Source organism: Drosophila erecta, unplaced genomic scaffold (assembly GCF_003286155.1).
Source record: "Drosophila erecta strain 14021-0224.00,06,07 unplaced genomic scaffold, DereRS2 tig00000092-arrow-pilon, whole genome shotgun sequence".
Taxonomy (NCBI): Eukaryota; Metazoa; Arthropoda; class Insecta; order Diptera; family Drosophilidae; genus Drosophila; species Drosophila erecta.
Window position 1 is genome coordinate 11,967,630 of NW_020825207.1, and position 20,250 is coordinate 11,987,879.

General features: G+C 45.7%; 2 protein-coding genes across 2 annotated transcripts; both read left to right on the plus strand.

Moving 5' to 3' along the window:
* Nucleotides 1–2,788: 2,788 nt before the first annotated feature.
* On the plus strand, nt 2,789–4,769 carry LOC6547605 (probable 4-coumarate--CoA ligase 3). Its single transcript, XM_001974929.3, has 4 exons — nt 2,789–3,210; nt 3,269–3,467; nt 3,529–3,648; nt 3,707–4,769. The coding sequence occupies exons 1-4, from the start codon at nt 2,793–2,795 to the stop codon at nt 4,674–4,676; spliced, it is 1,707 nt and encodes a 568-aa protein (XP_001974965.2). The 5' UTR covers nt 2,789–2,792; the 3' UTR covers nt 4,677–4,769.
* Nucleotides 4,770–4,965: 196 nt separating this feature from the next.
* LOC6547604 (4-coumarate--CoA ligase 1) lies at nt 4,966–6,942 on the plus strand. Its single transcript, XM_001974928.3, has 4 exons — nt 4,966–5,344; nt 5,404–5,596; nt 5,658–5,780; nt 5,913–6,942. The coding sequence occupies exons 1-4, from the start codon at nt 4,999–5,001 to the stop codon at nt 6,886–6,888; spliced, it is 1,638 nt and encodes a 545-aa protein (XP_001974964.1). The 5' UTR covers nt 4,966–4,998; the 3' UTR covers nt 6,889–6,942.
* The last annotated feature ends 13,308 nt before the right edge of the window (nt 6,943–20,250 follow it).

The window sequence follows — 20,250 nt, forward strand, 5'->3', positions numbered from 1 at the left end:
CCATAAAAGACATTAGAACAACGCTTAAATTAAATGCTCTTTATGTGACTTGGGGGACCACACACATGCAGTTTGGATGGAGGGTCCTTTTCATCCGGCTGACTCCATTAAGCAGATGCGTAGTTTCCTCAGGGTTAAGTGTTGGCCCGCCACGCCTCCCGCCCCCTGCTCCTTACACCGATTTGGGCCCATAGCGAAACGCTTTCGAATCGAGTGTGTAATTGGTTTTGTGGCCAGCACACACAAACACAAGCTGGCGACTTGGAAAGTGCAGTAAAATAGGACCTCCGTTTTCCAGGACATTCATTATGCATATGGGTGTGTGAGTTTGTCTACGGACAAGTGTGAGTGTGCGTACATGTGGGCAGACAAAAACACTTGAGAGCATCTATAAGGCGCTCTAATTAATTGTTAATGAGTCATTTGGACGGATTATTAGTGCTGTAACGATTTGTAATGACGCCTAAAACACATCTCTCACTTGTGAATTATTAAATGCCACGTTGCATAATTCCATTTGAATTATTCAGCCAGTCCTCGAATCAGCTGTACTGCCGATTACCACCTTCATTATAATTTGCATACATCGCAGCTAAAAGGGATTTTGAGATAATTAATTTAATTACATGCTTAATGACGTTCGAGTCGTGAGTTTAAAGGTACGACGTTTAAAACACTTAAATGATATCTAAATCTGTTAGCATCATCTTAAGCAATTCAATTTAAATCTTACTTACATAAGTTCAGATTTTGTTAATTTGAGTGACATACATTTACTTTTTACTTGATGCGTTGACTAAAGGATTTTAATAATGTCCTTACTCTGAAGGATATCAAGTTTACTTCCTTTCAGGTTGTTTTCTTGTTGTACTTTTCTCAACTTTCACTCTTGATTCTTATCTAACTGTCAACCATTTTGCGGTAAATTAAATTAAATCATAATTTCAATTACCAGAAAATCGACCACAAAAGCGACCAACGGTCATTACTCTGGCCAAAAGAGCCCCCTTTTTTTACCCACCCATCTCGCCATCTCGCCATCCCGCTCAATTCATTAACACTTCAAAGTTTTCTGCCCCAGTCGAAAGGGAATAGAAAGAGATGGGGAGTTGTCGGGCGAAAGAGAGGGGGATAGCACGCAACAACACTCGAGGCGTTCGTTAATTTGTTAGATGAACAACAAGCTGCTGTCGCATCTCTAAGGTTTTTGCGCGGAGACCTCCACTCCAAACATTTCCTACAGAAAAAATTTCTCAGCCTCCGGGCAAACGGCAAACAATAAATAAGCGCAAAAGAGCAAGGGCTACTGTGCGAGCGGGATGGCGCGCTGTACGTACGTACCTACGTATATATAGAGCACACCACAACCGGAAGAAACTATTGTTCCGGAAAAGTATGCCCAGCTAGTTGCGGATGATGTTGGCGGAGGAAAAAAAGCAAAAATGATTTCGCACAAACTTTTCTGTTTAGTCAATCATTTTAATTAAGTAATTTTTTTCGCCTACTTGTCGTAAAAGTTTTAATAGACGGCCGGCGGAATGGAGTCTCTAGCTAGCTGGGGGAAAAAAAACTCGTAACTGCATTTTGCGGTTAATTATAATGTTGGGCCTGATTACATTTGCCAAGTCTCTAGCTCCCCGGCCGCGTCTGGTGACTTTCAGCTAATTGCCGAGATTTGAAGTTAGTTAAATGTGGACCAAGTTGCTTGCAGCAGAATAGCCCTGTTTTGCTCCCAAGACGAGTTTAGGTCATGAAAGGGCCATAAAAAACTTTTGCACCTCTTCAGCTAACGCTGGTTTGTTGCACATTTCTGCCGGCCGTGTAATTAATTTAGTTTATTCTTGAATCACAAGAATTTAAGTGAAATCAATGAATCCAGCTGCGGCAGGCAAAATCCGAGTTTTTCACTCAGCCTGGCGAACTATCTCCACCGCCCCGGAACTTCCGTCCGCCGATGTTGGGAAACTTTTAGTCCCGGCCACGAATCGAAGTTTAAGCCACCACCCACCTGGTGGATGCACCTTGCATGTTAAGTGCCGCCCGTCACCGCCATCACCGCCATTCCGCCCACTTGTCCTGCAGCCATACGCTTGATTCCCCAACTAAGCACGCAAATGAAGCGTGTGCCCATCAAGGATGCGACTCTATCTCTCTGCGGTTGCACATGGCAGTTGTACGAGTACGGCTGCGATGCGTATATATCCGCCTGGCCAGACGGATAGACGCAACAAGGAGCAGGACTCGTGGCACGTGGAGACAACCGCAGAGAAACGGCAAGGATATTGCAAATGGAGCGGGAGCAGTCAGGGTGCAGAGATGGGCAAAAGTGAACGGAGCTCAAGCCGTGTTTAATCGTGGAAATTATGCAATTGCCGTGCAACTGCCATGGACTGGGTCCCAACTGGCACAGTGGTTCGAAACTATTTGAAATCGAACGAATCCAGAAGACTACGGATCTTCGCTATTTCCTGAGAGTAACAAATGATTCAGGATATTAGACCGCATCTACTCGAATCAACTTGCAAGTCCGTTTTTCTAAAGCTGCAATGGCGTCCTAAGACATCCTTTTTAGAACAGTCCCAGCAAATCTGGCCCAACTCACCTGATAATTTGGCAGCGCCAGCCGGCGCCAAAGTTCATTAAAAGCGCTGTCCATAGAAGTGGCCAGAAGGCATGTGTATGTGGGTATGGAGAACGTGTTGAACTAATTAGCAGATCGAACATCTAGTTCTAGCACCTCCCGAGTGCCGACTGTATATATAGGCCGGGCCACTCTCGCCGCAACTCAGTTGATGTGTACGGAAGTTGTGTTTTGTCCCATCGAACGGCTAAAAGGAATCCAGAACCCAGAACCCAGAGAAAGCCAAATGGCGGCCACCAAGTACGACAGCTTCGAGAAGATATGGTCTGGGCCAAAGGACAAGGAGTATTACGGTCCGGATATGAGCCTGGGCGAAGTGGCACTGATCATCCTGCGTCTCTACTCGGACAAGGTGATGCAGGTGTATGATCCCACGGGCGAGGAGCTCACTGGTGGTCAGTTGCTGGAGCAGAGTCGTCGGTTGGCCCACGCCTTTCAACGATTGAAGCTGCAACGCGGCGATGTGGTCGGCATTTCGGCCAAGAACAGCACGTATCTTACTGAAGTGGTCATCGCGGCCCTGCTGAATGGAACACCCATCAACCCACTGCATCCGGACTTTGATGCCGGTAGGTGAAACCAGATATAAAATTGCATAACTTGTGAAATGTTCAACTTTGTGCCCAGAAACCACGGCCTACATGTTCGAGATCACCAAGCCCAAGGTGATCTTCTGCGACCTGGACAACTACCAGACCTTGAGCGCGGTCAAAAGCAGCATCAAGTTCAAGACGGAGATTATCCTGCTCACTGGAACTCTGCCCGGAGTGCGTAACATTCAGGATCTGCTCGCAGATGGCTGCACTGGATACGATGAGAAAACCCTGTAGGTAGATCTTAAGCAGAAGTTCAAAATAAGAACCCTCAAGCCAGTTCTGATCCTGCAGCTTTGCCTGCCCGCATTTGAGTGGCGATGATACGGCCTTCATCATAACCTCCTCCGGTGTAACCGGTTTGCCAAAGGGCGTAACCCGTTCGCATCGCAGTTTGCTGAACAGTGCCAAAATGTGAGTAAAATGTGGCCATGCCATTTCAAAACTATGACCCCTATAGGATATTTAACAGCCCCCAGCTCTTCACCTCGGATACAGTTCTGTTCTGCATCAGTCCGCTCTATTGGATCAGCTGCATCTTCACCCTGCTGGCTTCGCTGGTCAATGGATGTCGCAGGATCATCACCAATCGTCCTTTCAGCGTGGAGTACGTTGCAGACCTCGTGGAACGGCACCAGGTCAGCTTCGTGCTCACAGTGCCCCACCAGATGGCTCTGCTGGCCAAGAGCCCGGAGAGACAGGAGCTGGCAGCCAAGATGCAGTCCGTCCAGTCCTTCGTGTGCAGTGGCTCAAAGGTTCCGCTGGGCATCTGGCGGCAATTGTACGAGCTACTGGGTGCGAACAGATTTTCCGTGCTCTACGGTCTCACCGAGATCGGAGGAATCTCCAAGAACGTGGGAGGTCCACTGGGCAGTGAGGGCAAGCTGCTGCGAAATGTCCAGGTGCGTCTGGTGGACCCACACGGTCAGTCCTTGGGCCCCAACCAGACGGGCCAGATCCTGGTGAGGCTCAACCTTCGCTGGGGCGGCTACTATCACAATCCGCAGGAGACCCAGGTGTCCGTCACGCCTGATGGAAAGTGGCTGCTCACCGGCGATCATGGATACTTTGACGATGAGGGATGCCTGCACTACCAGTCCCGGGACACCGATGTCTTCAAGTACAATCACTTTCCCATTTATCCTAAGCAGATCGAGGACGTTATCCTCCATCTGCCCGGAGTCCACGAAGTGGCTGTCTTCGGAATACCCGACGAGGTGTCCACCAATCTCACTGCCTGCGCCGTGGTCCGGGATGAGAACGAGCTGGGTGCTCAGCTCACCGAGGCGGATGTCAAGGAAGTTGTGGCCCAACATCTGAGCGATGCCTTCCACATTCGCGGAGGAGTCTTCTTTGTGGACACTCTGCCAAAGACGCAGAACAGTAAGGTGCAGCGCAGGAAAATCTGGTCGCAGTTGAGTGAGGCAACCACGCATCTGTGAGATAAGATTCTTGTAAACTTGCTTGTGTTTCATAAATATAAACACAGTGAATCACCAGAAGAACTGTCAATAAAATTAAAAAGTTTCCATGTTTGCTGGACTGCTGGCTTTGATTAGCGGGATGCAGAAGCGGGTCCGACATGCCAATGAGTAAATCAGTAAATCAGCATCTATTTTAGTTGACACTGGCGACAAGCATCGATGTCTGGCCGTGTCCGACTAATTAGCAGCTCTACTTTGTTTTCCGTACTCCCGGAGCCATATAAAACCCAAATGAGGCGCAATAAACCACTTATTCGATCGCCAGCCGTTGGATAGCACTATGAGCTGTGAGGTGCACTACGATGCCGCTTCGCGGACCTGGTTCGGCCCGCGTGGCAAGGACTTCTATGGTCCGGAGATGACCCTGGGCGAGGTCATCATGCGCGTGCTGCAGATCTACGCCGATCAGGTGATTCAAACCTGCGATACCACGGGTCAGGAGCTCACCGGTGCCCAGCTGGCTCAGCTGAGTGCCCGCATCGCACAGGCCTTCAAGAGATTGGGACTGCGGAGGGGCGATGTCGTTGGTATATCGGCCAATAACTCGACGTATCTAACCAGTGTGATAATTGCGGCTCTGCTCCGCGGCGTGCCCATCAATCCACTGCATCCGGAGTTTACTGAAGGTAAGGCCAAAGGGCTCCCAAAGTTGAGATGTATTTCATGTTCTTCAATTCCCTTGCAGAGACTGTCAAATACATGTATGACATTACCGAGCCTAAGCTAATCTTTTGCGATATAGAGAACTACCATGTAATAAAGTCGGTCAATGGGAGATTAAGAAACCCAGCCAGGATTTATCTGGTCAATGGAAAATTAGAGGGAGTGCTGGATATAAGCGTGCTGCTAAATGACGATGATTGCATTGCAGCAGCCGCGTAAGTTTCTGTGTATTTCGTGATGCACTAAATCAATGCTAATTGATATTCCTTATCTTAGGTACGTACCTTGTCCAAAACTACATGGCGATCACACCGCATTCATTGTGTGCTCCTCGGGCACTACGGGAATGCCAAAAGGCGTTACCCGATCCCATCGCAGTTTGCTCTGCAATTGCAAAAAGTATGTATTCGTTCAGTTACCACCGTCAAGCAAAATATTATCCATGATTTGGAATGCTTTGTGACATACCTTTATGGATGGTGATCCGATTACGATGTCTAATTATTATTAATATTCGCAATTGCATTACAGTCCGAACACCTACACCAGGGATAGCGTGCTGCTGTCGTTCAGTCCCCTCTACTGGATATCGGGAACCATAATTCTGCTGGCCTCACTCCTCAACGGCTGCCGTCGGATAATCACTAGTCGGCCATACAGTGTGGAGTACCTCCTCCAACTGGTGGCCAGTCACAAGGTGACCTTCCTGTTCCTGGCCTCCCATCAGATTGCACTGCTCTCCAAACATGACAGTGATGTGATGGAACTGAGGGCCCAGCTCCAGTCCATTCGGGTGCTGATTGGAGCTGGATCCAAAGTGTGTAAGGCGGTGTCTCGCAGAATGTACGAGTTGATTGGTAACCAGAGATTCGTAGTGGGCTACGGCCTGTCTGAGATGGGAGGACTGACCAAAAACATGGGTGGACCAGTGGGTTGCGAGGGCAAGGTCATGCGAAATGTGGAGCTGAGGGTGCTGGACAAACTGAAGATGCCACTCGGCATCAATGAAGTGGGCATCATCTACGCCCGTCTGCGTTTCAAGTGGGAGGGTTACTACCGAAACCCGGAGGCCACGAGGAGAGCCCTCAGCTCGGACGGATTGTGGTTCCGCACGGGGGACATCGGTTACCTTGACAGCGAGGGCTACCTGTACATCCAGACCCGTGACACCGATGTCTTCAAGTTCAACAACTTCCAGATCTATCCCGAGCAGATCGAGGAGTTCATCCTGCGGTTGCCCGGCGTGAGTGAGGCCTGTGTCTTCGGCATTCCCGACGAAGTGTCTACCAATCTCACTGCCTGCGCCGTGGTCCGCACCAAAAGTCCGGAGGGGGAGCGCCTTGCGGCGGATCACATCCGAAGCATTGTAGAACGCAACTTGAGCGGAGCCTACCACATCCGGGGAGGTGTGTATTTCATAGACAGTCTGCCAAAAACACCCAATGATAAGCTGCAGAGGCGCAAGGTCCTGGCCCTCGTAAAGCAGCTCGAAATTGAAGCTCAATAAAACATGGTTATCACTTGTTTTTAAGTGCTTCGGTTAACTCAAAATCACGTAATGGCTTCCTTGATATAAAACTTTAAAAGCATTTTATATTTGTGTGCATTTTCTAGATTGTACTCTGTACTCTCAACATCGATCCACTGTGCTTGCTTAGAGGCTGCTGGCCAACTAATGTCGGCAACTCAATGAATTCCAATCGAGATTCAAATTGTAAAAGCCCTGTCTAAAAGGCTCTCGAGGAAGGGGACTTGGACTTGGACTCGGCAGGTGTATGGGGGAGATAGTGGGTCCCATTGGCAATGCCAATGACAAGCAATTTGTTATTTGTGGCACCCCTGCGGCTGCGACTCCAGTTGCAGGGGCGTAAAAACATCGACTCGGTCAGATATTCAACATAAAATGAATTGAAAAATTAAAATTGCAATATGCATGGGGCAATGGGCGGTGGGCAGTGGGCAGTGGGCAATGGGGTGATGGACAAAACATACATATTTTATTGGTTTCTGTTTCTGTTTGGGGTTTTTAGGACTTTTGGAATCGAAGCCAGTCTGCACATTTTCGACATTTGACAAATTCCGAAATGAAATGCTCGACAAAACACGATTCAATTTGCCTTTGCCCCTTCCACACGAGTTACAGAAACAGCGTAGTAGGACCAGTTAGGGGCGGAGGGGAACTAAGCCATATAGCCACATGGTCCTGTCGGATCGGATCGGATCGGGTGGGTTTTGGCCTCCTGGTCCGGTCTCATTCCGAGTCCGAGTACGAAGCCGAATCCGAGTCTGTGGCCGTCTGCATCCTGCAACTAATGCGGATTATCCCGGGGCTTTGCAAACTGCACCCAAGGTGTAAATTTGTGTGCCAGGGATTTGCATGACCAACGAATAACTGAATGAATCAAGGCAAGAGTAAGTCGGTGAGTGAATGAATGGGTAAGTGAATGGACGCGCTAAGGGCAAGTGAGTTGCTTAACTATTTCCGCTTAGGGGATAAAGCAAAGGAGGTCAGCATCCCTGTCTTCTAAGCCTCTTTCGTTGCCTGATTTCGGAGGATTCGGCTCTTCTGGAATTCCACAAACCACACGTAACTAGAACATAAACGATTTACATAAATTAAGTGCAGTACTCCAGCTGTGTATCCCATTTCCTAATTTAAGAAGTGGAAAAAGATTAGCTTGGCTAAATCTATCAGTTGACATAAAGAAGTGGTGTTCGATTGGAAATGCTTTTCTCTGCCAGAGATAGCAGTCAAATTCTACCCATTTAAAGGTACCAAATATTTCAATGACAATTGCTAGGCAACTGCAACCGCAGTGGCGAATGCATTTAACCATCGGGTAAACATGGCAAAAATGTGCATTGTAATATGCAGCACATTTTATTTGCCTTTTGCACTTGGCAAACAGTGCCATGAAACAAAAAGCTGAAATCTATGTTTTAAATTTTCATCAAGGAAACGTGCAGCATATGGAAATATGCAAACAGTAGCAACCACATAACAAACAATAACTGTACAGAAAGTGCAACAACACCAACCCGCTCAAAACCCACTCCGTTCGACCGAGCTCGGAATTTAGATAAGTTTGTTCCCTCTCCACGCTGGCTGGTAATCAAACACACATTTTCGGTGTTGGCCAGGGTGGATCTACAAAGGGCGAGCCACGCTCACGGGATATCCCGCATATGTCCTGCGCCACCGAACATGTCCTGTGCCTCGATCGCCGAACTCTCGCACATCTGCCGTGCGTTGATTTCGCCTCCTCGGAGGGTTGAAATGTTTGCCCAGCTCACAGTGGTGGCAACTATTGGTGGCACACAGCAGTTGGGCAAAGGGCCGTTACTTTCGTTGCCACTCACTGTGCACCTGGCCTATGGGAGTTGGGAAGTCTACGGGCACAAGCCTTACGTCGCTGCAAATGAAATTAAAAACTTGTTTTTATCATGTTGATTGGATGGTGTGATAACAATGTATTTCGGAGCAATTACGACTGATCAGCTATGAGTATGCAGTTCCATTCCTAGAGAACTCTAAGAGCAAATTTAATGTTTTAAAGCTGCCCTGTTTACCTACACTAAAATTTGACACCACCGAAGTTGCGCCTGACACGTGCAACAGCGCCTAGAAAACCACAGTAGGTGTGCTCGGGATATGGGTGGATGCATTGCAAATGCTCTGCGGTGGGGTAATATTTAACTAAGTTAGCACAGCTCAGAGGTCCGACTCAGGGGCCACATTCAAATCAACTTCGGGTCCATGCAATTTTTATGCCCCGCCCATTTTTACTCACCACCCACCGCCCAAATCCCGGCGATGGGCCTACACGTGCATCTGAGTTGTGGTCGCTCACCGGGCAGGATTCCCCGAAGTCCGAGTGGCCCAAGTGTGGGATGTGTCGTCCTGCCGCTGGTCAGGGACATCGCGCCCATGTTTGTCGGTTAATAAAATGTGTGCTTGTGTGCCTTGCGGTTGCCTATGCCTCTGCCCCTGCCACGCCCACACTGCGCATACATTAGCCGCCCTTTGTGGAGCATTCTTATGCCATTTCCCGGTGTCGACCTGCGGCGGCTGCTGCCTTTATCTGCTCAATGCGCTCGAGCGTGCCCCGGCTGCCAATGAGGCATAAATTCTTGATTTCACGCAGTTTTGATTGATGGCAGAGGATGTGTGAAAAATACCCCCCACACAGTAAGAAAAGGAGGAAGTGGTAATTTTTGCAATATTATATCAATAAAGAATTGTATATTACAGATGGTTACTATGGTAGTGCTTTAATGAAGTGCTATTTTTGCGAAATGTAACAACATTTTCACTTGTCATTGCTTAAAAGTTTTCTGTGCATATAGGGGGAGCCAGTGAAAGATGCTGGCTCGGAAGTTGAGGGCTTTTCCAAGGCTCTTGAAATCCCCGAAAACGGCAAAAACACATAATACTTGTATTACAATCGGATTCAATGCGAAAGCTGCGGGCCCCAAAAGATAAACACGAAACTTATCCTCACACAATAGAATCGATAATTCGTGTACATTTTGTGTGTTGCTGTGACAAAAGTAGAGTTGATAAGATTTTGAATGGAAAAGGTGCATCCCAAAGTATTTAATGCGCGTTCGCTTCCTGGATTAGATAAGCCAAGCAAAACATTTTCAAAAATGTAAGAATATCAATGAGGAACTGGAAATGCTCTACAATAAAACGAAGTTTGATTATTGAACATCGTTAAATAATATTCAACTGACTTATTGTTTGATAATGCAAATGTAATTAAAGCATTTTCTGTAATAAATATTTGCAATATTTATTATTAGCGTACACAGAATCGGAAATGCGCAGAGCAAAAAGACAAAAAGAAGATAGAATGCTATAGTCATATATATCAGATATCAGATATTTTTACTACTTTGTGCAAGTAACACATACATACGTACATACGTACATGCATACATACATACATACATACATACATACGCACATACATACATACATACATACATACATACATACATACATACATACATACATACATACATACATGCATGCATGCATACATACATACATACATACATACATACATACATACATACATACATACATACATACATACATATATACGTACGTACACTACAAGTACACTACACATACACACACACATACACTCGCTGCTCGACTTGAACTACTTTGCGACTGTGAATTTGAAGACATGCCTTACCGTCCTCGCTAGAACTAGTTGGGAATTATAGGGCTACAAGAAGAAATTTTTCCTGAACAAATATCAAAAGCGGCAATAACTTTGTGTTCCGACAGTAAGTTAAACATTCTTCAGGCTTTAATTAAGACAATTTTTACTACTTTGTGCAAGGAACACATTCACTACATTCATACATACATACATACATACGTACATACATACGTACATACATACATACATACATACATACATACATACATACATACATACATACATACATACATACATACATACATACATACATACATACATACATACATTTATGTTTAACATTTATTATTTCAAGTCGACTCGAAGGTCATATAAATATACGACCCCATTACAATTGTAATGTCCTCCCCGTGGTGTTCCCTGGGTACCAAAAAATACATAATAGGTTGGAAAATATCTCCCTTCCGCTTTTTTGCTCTTTATTCAATGCCTTATAAAAAGTTTTACAGTGATCGGATTTAGTTTAAATATGCGCCGTTTTGTTCGATAATCTGTTTCCATCTAGATGGCAACTTCATAATACCTCCCTCGTAGAAGCCCCCCTCCTTATTTGCGAAGAACTCGGACAGCCACTTTTCACAACCCCCTTTGGAGTTCAACTTTACACCACCAAGGGCATTCGCCATGGACAGGAACAGGTGGTAATCACTTGGCGCTATGTCCGGGCTATATGGTGGATGCGATAAAACCACCCATCCGAGCTCCCGTAGCTTCTGACGAGTCATCAACGAAGTGTGTGGTCTGGCGTTGTCCTGGTGGAGCACTACACCCTTCTTGTTGGCCAATTCTGGACGCTTCTGGTCGATCGCCTGCTTCAAGCGGTCCAGTTGTTCGCAGTAGATGGTAGAATTAAGCGTCTGGCCAAATGGGAGCAGCTCATAGTGGATGATTCCCTTCCAATCCCACCAAACACACAGCAAAACCTTCCTGGCCGTCAATACCGGCTTGGCCACTGTTTGGGACGATTCACCGGCCTTCGACCACGACCGTTTTCGCTTGATATTGTCGTATGTGATCCATTCTTCGTCGCTAGTCACCATCCGCTTCAAGAATGGGTCGAGTTCGTTCCGTTTCAGCAGCATATCGCAGGCGTTGATTCGGTCCAGAAGGTTTTTTTGCGTCAAATCATGCGGCACCCAAACATCAAGCTTTTTTTTGTATCCAGCCTTCTGCAGATGGTTTAAAATGGTTTGGTGACTAACTCCCATCTCCTGGGCGATGTCACGAGATGCCACATGCCAGTCTAACTCGATGTATTCCATGATTTGATCGGTATTTGTCGTCACAGGTCTTCCGCCGGCTGGCTTATCCATGGTGTCGTTTTCACCGGCTCTGAATCGTCGAAACCATTCCTCCGCGGTTCGAAGTGATAGAGTACCATCCCCCAAAACACCATTAATCTCACGGAACGTTTCTCTGGCGGATTTGCCTTTAACGAAGGAAAACTTTAAAATAGCGCGAATTTCGGCGTTAGTGAACTCCATGTTTACACGTCTATAACTGTTGAACGCAATATCCAAACTAATCATGCATAGCGTCGTTTTGTAGGTTATGTCAAGACCTTTTAAATTATGTATAGTATTGCCAGATATGAGCTCTGTAGCGCTTTGTACCTAGCCGCGAAATTCAAAAGACAAAAGGGGGGAAGGGAGATATTTGTCAAACTAATATAATTATATTACAGATAATTAATAATAAAAATATTTATATGTAAACGGTAGCTAATTCGAGCGGCGATTTTAACTAAAGAATATTAAAACAACTTCTTAAAAGAAAATAATAGTCACGGCATCAATTTTTAAATAATATTTAGCTCATATTACAACGAAATTGACCAAAACATTAATCAAATTAGTTTCTTAGATCAAAATTGATTTCGGACCGAAAATCGTCTTCTAGCACAACTTTTTTGTTTACTGTTTTCAGTCACACAAGCAAGTGAATTCTATTTTTAGAGCGCAATTACTGCCGCCACCAAAAAAGTGGCTGCATAGTGCAAAACCAATGTATGGCCGTTACGCATCTTATTATTCTAGTGTCTTTGCTTTTACTCTACGAGTAACGTGTATAAAAATGAAGTTGGTGATGTCTGGAATTTCCGTACTAATGATTTCGTCGGACGACCGACGTGAGGATCTACAGCTGTTGTGCTGGCCATAATTTCCTTGGGACAGGAAGCCTACAACCGGAAAACTTTCTTGTCCTGAATGGGAGCAGAAAGAGGGCAACATCAGTATCGGTGGTATACGGTAGTTGGGAAAAAGGACGCGTGTCCTAACGCCTGCCAGCCGTCTGTCTGGCCACGCTTCGCGGCGCCTACGCAGGACATGGCAGGCGGAGGGGTGGGATCCTTGGGATCCTAGGTGCCAGGATAAGGGTTGCACGTGGTCCTTGCTCCTTGGGGGTGGAGTGGCGCGATGGTCTTGGCACACGCCGCTGGCGTCTCAGTTGAGCGCTTCTTGGTCAGGGCCCACTGAATAATAGTTCACTTTTCATCGCAGATAGGGAAATATATAAATAAGCATTCACGAATAGCAGAGCCAACCCTGCCGCCCTGCAGCCCCTTTTCCCATTTGCCTCTCGGCCACCAGTTTATTCTCTCCTTGTGTATGGATTATAATTTCTGAAGACACGCAATCGCGCGCCCACAAACGCCCACGATTGGGCCAAAGTTTACACCATAAAAAATAAATATGCATTCCTTTAAGCTAAGCATGCATTGAAAAACAAGTATAAACATGTTGGGCTTTTGTGGTAATTAATAAAATGAGTTATTACTCAGGACTCTCAGGTACTCTTAGCAGGACTCCCTGAGTAACAATGTCTTTTGAGGGGAGTCCTTGAACTGTACTTTCTGTGTATCAGGGAAATTCATCATTAAATTACGTCTGAGAAGAAAAATATGAGAAGGAGCCGCCGCAGCAGAAAATGTTGGGGAAATCATTTATCCTGCCGTGGACCAAGGCTGTTGAAAGGAGCGAAATTTTCATAGAACACTCCTTATTGCTGCCATGTTTGTCTTGCAATGCGAGGGAAAAACAAACGCCCCTGCCACGCCCACCAATTCCGGACGCAGCTTAGTTCATTTGCTCGCAGAAAAATAAGCTTGCTTTTGCTGTATTTAAGCAAATATTTGACATGCTCCAGAGCCCTGCGATGCAGCACGGCAAATGTTGAAAGCTTAAAGCATAAATCAATATTTGTCACAGCAAATGGGGAGCCCATCGCATCCAGCGGGGCTCTTAATCGCATACGGGAATGTAGCGGACTTAAAAATATAAAATTATGAAAGAGGAGGGGTTTTTGGAGCTGGCTGATAAGATGGGCCAGGTGGAGTTCGAGTTGGGCAAACAATCGGGGCCGTCTGATAAGGCATTAAGCCCTCGAAGCTGAATGCGTTACAAATGAACTCCTCAAACAAATATTTTAGGTATGCAGAGCCAGACGGTCTTGTATGGAAATTAAGCCCTATTCTCCATTAATTTTTATTTGCTAGCACCAAACATATTTTTTCATCGCGAGGGGCAACGCGGCAAAAAGGAATTGCATTTTTATTGCAGCCTGCATAAAAGAGAACGTGGGAAACCAGTTTTTTCCCTATTTAATCTATAATAACTTTCTGATTGCGATGACTCGCGGTAGAAAGTGAAATAAAAAGGGCATAAAACGTGTGCACAACTTTAATTCATTTTCACCCAATAAAAATTACATTTTCATTACTGGTAACAGCATCGTATTCGATTTCCATTTTTTTTTTTTTTGTGTTCATCTGTCGGTGTTAAACTGCTGGAAAATAGTATTTTGTAAATAACTTTTTGATCAGTTAATAGGTTAGTGTAACCTAAAAATATAGTAGCCAATCGACCAATAAACTGTTTACCAAAAAAATGCAATTCCTCGCCTTCTGTTTTTAAGCAGGAAATGAATAAAGTGCTATAAAAGTTTTGAGCACATTTAGACTTTAGTGGCAATTTAAAATAATAACAATGCCTGTAAATGGTTGAATTAATACAAAAAATGATTTTTATATCAATACAATTTGGTAAAACTTGTACGCGAGTAACACAGTATATATATGAAGAAACCATATTTAATATGATATTAAGTTTTTTTTATCGAAAACACACAATTCTCGATCCGCCGATGTAAGGCAGTTCGGCAGGGTTGACTACTGCTGCACTTAAGTTGGTTTGGCAGCAGAGCATCTAAATTACATGGCCCACTGGATTGCTGGCTGGCCAGATCCTGGCTTACATCCGCTTCTGGCCATCTGGTTGGAGTTGCTCAGTGCTGCAGCTACATTCAATTAATTTTACACGATGTAGCGAAAATCCAGCCCAGAAACATGAAAGAATATCCAGGAGGCGGCGGGCGCCTGGAACGGGGAACTAACGATAATTTTCCAACAGAAAGGACGAGAGCGGCAGGATGTCAGTGGCGCAGGGGGGAAGTTTAAAGCAAAAACTACGTTGTAATAACATTTTAACGATATTAGCACGAAAAATGTGGCCCGGCATACAAAAGCGGAAAGTGGAAAGCTTAACGATGCTAAACGAGTGCAGTCTGTGCGTGTGTGTGTGTGTGTGAGTGAGTGAGTGCGACAGAGAGGGCCAGATGGAGCGAGAGAGAGGCCAAAGGATGCGACACTCACACTCACACTAATACACACACACACACACACACATGTAAAGCGAAGGCTGTTAGCTTCGCTTTTGCGGCTGCCAAAGAAATCTGCAGCGCAAATTGTTCAAATATTTTGGCTTTGCCACGCACACAAGCACACCCAGTACCGCCCCCCCAGCCCTTTTCCGCCCCCAAACCCCCCTGGTGCCGCTTTTCTTTTCGCTGCTGGACCGAACAACAGAAGGAATGGGATTCTGGGGGTAAACATTGTTCAAATGCAGCGAGTTGTTACATAATCCTCGCTGCCTCCAAAAACATATGTTATTGCACAGAACCTCTGCTCTGCTCTGACCCCCTCCCCAAAAAACCCCCCACCCGACATCGCCCACAATCTCCCCACTGCCCCTTGCCACCGCCCAGCAGCCACATAATGGCAAAGTGAAAAGAGTTTTGCTTTCGGCGGCCTTCTTGAAGCGCCAACTCGCGCGCTGCCATGGTATTACATGCCACAGCATAAATCCATTTGTACACTTTAAAGTAGTGGGGGCTCCAAAAATGTATTTAAAATCGCTTCCAGTTTTAAATGTTATTTAAATAGCTTATGTTTAGCCGTTGACACTTAGTTGCCATGCACTGCACGAGTAACAACTTGGGAATTATAGGCATTTGTTAGAATTTTCTGCTTATTTTATTTCACTTCCCACACTGGACAGAACGTAGACTTTGTTAAGTGTTCGCCGTTCCCGAGCCCCATTTATCCTTTCACCGTCGCGCACCCACAACATCTCTATCTCTTTCGCCGCACAGCCATCTCACTTACTCATTCGGGATGCGTGCGGCCCAGCTTATGCAATGTTTTTTCGCTTGTTTTGCGGCGCTGTCAACAGTTTTATTCCGTCCACCCGCCGCCAACCGCCGCCCCCAGCCTATATCCTTCCACTTTTCGCGGTCTTCCATTCTTTTGGCTTGTTAATATAAGGCAGGCGCCATCGCCGCATTGTTGTTCTTGCAGATAGGCCAGCTCCGCTCTGTTGGTCCACACTTATAAATTGTGTGATTTACCCCCAGCGCCAGTTAAACAACAATGTGCGTCAAGTGAAGCATGTGCATGAGTGCGAGTCCTTCGTCCTGAGAGTGCCAGTGTGTGTGTGTGTGAGGCGTTAAAACAAAAGTCAACAAAGCCGCTCCTCCACTGTCTATGTGTGCGTGTAAGCTACTAAAATAGTAAATTATGAGAGTGCACACAAGGGCAGCCGCAGCAGCTGCAGCAAGAACAACAACGAGCGGCCAGGATGTACCGCCAGGATCCACCGCTCAAGACAAACATGAGCGCGTTGCATACTTATGTGGGCGCCAAGTGCCTTTGAACTTTGCCCTCAGCATTGGCTATGACTTAATAAGCAGCCCACTCGCTGGCAAGGACATCCATGGTAATCCCACAATTTGCGAAACGAGAGGGCTAAAGCGGATAAACAGGCTGTGGTCCAGTCAGAGAAAGGTGGCATGTGCGACAGAAAGCTCTTGTTAAAAAATGTAAGCTTAAGGGACAAACAATAGGGTTATTAAGCTGTTAACCAAGTGCTTAAGCAGCTCTGTGGAATCTCATAGCGTAAAACAAATCCCTACACTAACTCGCAGAAATCACACAGCTAGTAAATTCCGGCTTATATATCCAAAGTACTTATCAAAGTACTACTCATTCAACACAAAGCTAAAGTAAATAACTTGAAGTCAAAGATACTAACGCCTTGATATTTACCAGTTCACGGACCCCCCATTCAAAGTTGAATCAGATGAATTAGCTAATGCTTGTTTGCTGCAAAGTCTTTGAAAAGCCTTTGACCACGCTCTCAATAGAACCGCAGCAACTGCAACAGCAGCAGCAACAGCAGCAACAGCAGCAGCAGCAGCAAGTGCAACAATGTCAATGCACTGTGCAGCTGATAAGCGTTGCAGCTGCAAGTTTAGAGTTTCTGCTGGTTCCGCTGCCACGAACATCCAACTCAAGGTAAACAAGCGGGCTCCCAGCGACTTGTTGCTATCTTCTATCTTGCTTTGCCAGTCGCGATTTCGCTGGCTGTCGTTAAATTATTTTCTTTACTGCTGCCGCGTGCTCTTTACGCTGCCTTCTGATGACACAGACGCGGCGATAAGGAAAGCAGCTCCACAAAAAGCTGAGCCAGCGCCAAGTGCAACTTGAGGCGCCTGCGGAGGCGTCGGGTTTCCGCTTCGATCCGAGCTATCGAGCATTTCCCAATGCTCCTTATGCTGACGATTTCCGCAAAGTTGGCACTTCGAAAGGTGAATTTCAGACTGTCAGATACAGAAGTTAATCACTTGCCGATCTGCGTCGCTCTTTCGCGCTGACACACCAACACTTCGCCGGTGACTCACGACATCCGAGTGTGTTGCTTATTGTTTACTTTCCAGAGATACGACCAACTCTTCGAACTCATGCTGCAAATATGCCGCAGAAAGTCGAGCTCAGCTGACTCTCTGTGTATTAGAATTTGGCGTTTAAGTGATCTCTTTTTTTGGTTCGATGCATCTCGTTCTCTTCCAAATTGTTGAAACTTAAAACCTTTCTTTTCATTAGAGCTTTAAATTTTGGTATATACAAGTTTTTTAATCAGTTGCATAACTTCTGAACGTTTGCTGACTATCACGAAGGGCACAGCTGAGTTACGACGGCACTATCAGCATACTTGCACCCATAGGGCTCTGCAATTCTGCATGCAGCAATTAGAACACGTTATCTACTAGTTTTGTGAGCCTTTTGACTAGCCGATTTGAGTACTCCCAAGATAACAGCGATAGTTAAATGCCACTCAAGTTGGTTTGCCCCATTAATCGTCAACAGCACACACGAAAAACCTATGGAAGCCCCATTTGTCAAAATAAATCCAGACTTCTTTCGACACTGGCCCACTGAGCAGTATCGCAATCTACATATCCCTTGTGCCAGTTCGATAACACTCGGCTATGGGCAAACGAAGTTATGCATAGGTGAGGTTATGAACCCGGGCTCTCCAGAAGCGCTGCGCCATTAGTTCGGTCTATAAATAGCCGGCAAATGCATGTGGCCATAAATTTCACCAGTGCAGCATATCGAATAATGCTCGACTTAATTACACATGGGGGTAGGAATGCAGGGGTGCAGACAGCTGGCAGACGACGCGACTCGCAGTGGCACAAATGCACTTAAGTTTTCTTCGCTCAGGGCTCTGCTTTTTCGGGGAGGAAGTCGTGGCATAAGGCACACATCACTGCCACCGAAAAGAGAGCGTATCCAGGGGTGTGTAGTACCCGTACGGATGTGCTATATGCGACTGAGCTAGGAACAGGCATAACTCAAGGAACTGTGGCAAATATCCTTAACTGAAAGAAAGTTGTGTCTACAAATGAGTAGCATAAACATCCATTTAAATACTCGTCTAAACCATCACCTTAAACCGAAGGGGAAACAGCACTGTCGCTCAGGTAAATCACAGCAGCTGCAACCTTAGCGAGTGCTCACTGTACGGCAATTGCATTGTAGCTCGCGCCAAAGTCTGACAGCTGCCGTCTGGAGTTCGGGGCTCATTCTCCGCCTTAGTCTCAGAACCCAAATCTCAACCGGAATCCTTCGCAGAAGCAGGACTCACTCGCTCAGTCAATGCTCATTCGGCTCTGGGGATAATTGCTGCCAAACGACGTGACATTTCTCCCTGACAATCCTTTGTGCATTCTGCCCGGCATTTGGACTCATTCTTCTCCGTCATCTGTAGCTCCGTTGTAGTTGCAGTCGTACTAGTACTTACTGTTGTTCTCGTTGTTGTTGTCATGCCGTGCAAATTCAGGCAGCTCGACAAACAGACTGAAAGACAGACACAATTTATGTTTGTCGAGCGGTGACGAAGGAAGTGAGGCCACACTGGGAAAAAAAATCTAAGTCCTATGAGTTCTAGCTTCGGAAACAGTTCTTCTAGATATGAGCCTTTAATTCAAGAATGAATTTTTGCTTAAAATGGTCAATATGAATGCCACAACTATTGTTTCTCAATACTAAATTAGAAACGAAAGATAGGTGCTTTTAGTAAAAGAGGGAGCATTTCTTTCAGTGCCCTTTTATGGCAGCTGTGCCGGCTGAACTGAACTGAGCTGAGCTGCGAGGCTCGTGCATTTCGTTAACGTGACAAAAATACATTGATTACATTTTTTAGCTGCACTCGACTCGGGATCTGCGTTTTTGGGCTCTAGGAGCTGGGATCTGGGATCTGGTGACTGGGAGCTGCAAACTTGGAGCTGGAAACCTGGCCGCACGTCCGCACACTTGGCACATTTGTCAGGGCAACGTCGCCATGTAAACATCTTGCACGTAGGATCCGGGGTCCTTTTGCATCCTGGCTAGATGGAACGACAACGAGTTGTAGCTGGAGTCGGAGTCCTTGTGTCGCACGGGGTCTTTGAACTGACAAATTACATTGACAACGAATGGGGGTAAATTCCATTCGTGTGCACTCTGAACTCCTTTTGCTCCACAAAACTGTCTCATTTTGTGAGGCTCCACACTGAAAAGTTTGAGAGTCAATGCCATATATGTACCATGACATTTCATATAAACAAAAGAGTTAGGCATAGCTGTCAGCAAACAAATAAAATAAACAACTGCCAATAAATGACAAGTGATTGTACTTTTCAATGTTCTAACTCAAACCATTATTAGTCGAAGCAGATTTTGTTTACATAGTGTTGTTGATTTAAATGGTTTTGTTTCAATGCGATTTATTTGTATTGCTATTTGAAAATGATATTTATTGTGGATTTTTTCTGCGCGTTGTAAAAATTTGTTTAAAGGTGTCAGTAACATACACATGTTAAACGAGATTGACTGGTTTTATTTTATGAATTTCGATCCTGCACAAGCGAAACAGCTTTAAACATACTACATTGTATTCAGTTTTTCGTTTCAGTGCACAGCGTTCATTAGTTGTTTGTGGATTTAATTTGCTTACTTGGCTTTCTACCTC

What these genes read in the sequence shown, in the direction of transcription:
- LOC6547605 (XM_001974929.3), top strand. Translation starts at nt 2,793, where the DNA reads ATGTGTACGGAAGTTGTGTTTTGTCCCATCGAACGGCTAAAAGGAATC. An exon ending in GCATCCGGACTTTGATGCCG is followed by an intron (nt 3,211 to 3,268) that starts GTAGGTGAAACC and finishes CTTTGTGCCCAG; the next exon opens with AAACCACGGCCTACATGTTC. An exon ending in GGATACGATGAGAAAACCCT is followed by an intron (nt 3,468 to 3,528) that starts GTAGGTAGATCT and finishes CTGATCCTGCAG; the next exon opens with CTTTGCCTGCCCGCATTTGA.
- LOC6547604 (XM_001974928.3), top strand. Translation starts at nt 4,999, where the DNA reads ATGAGCTGTGAGGTGCACTACGATGCCGCTTCGCGGACCTGGTTCGGC. An exon ending in GCATCCGGAGTTTACTGAAG is followed by an intron (nt 5,345 to 5,403) that starts GTAAGGCCAAAG and finishes ATTCCCTTGCAG; the next exon opens with AGACTGTCAAATACATGTAT. An exon ending in TTGCTCTGCAATTGCAAAAA is followed by an intron (nt 5,781 to 5,912) that starts GTATGTATTCGT and finishes ATTGCATTACAG; the next exon opens with TCCGAACACCTACACCAGGG.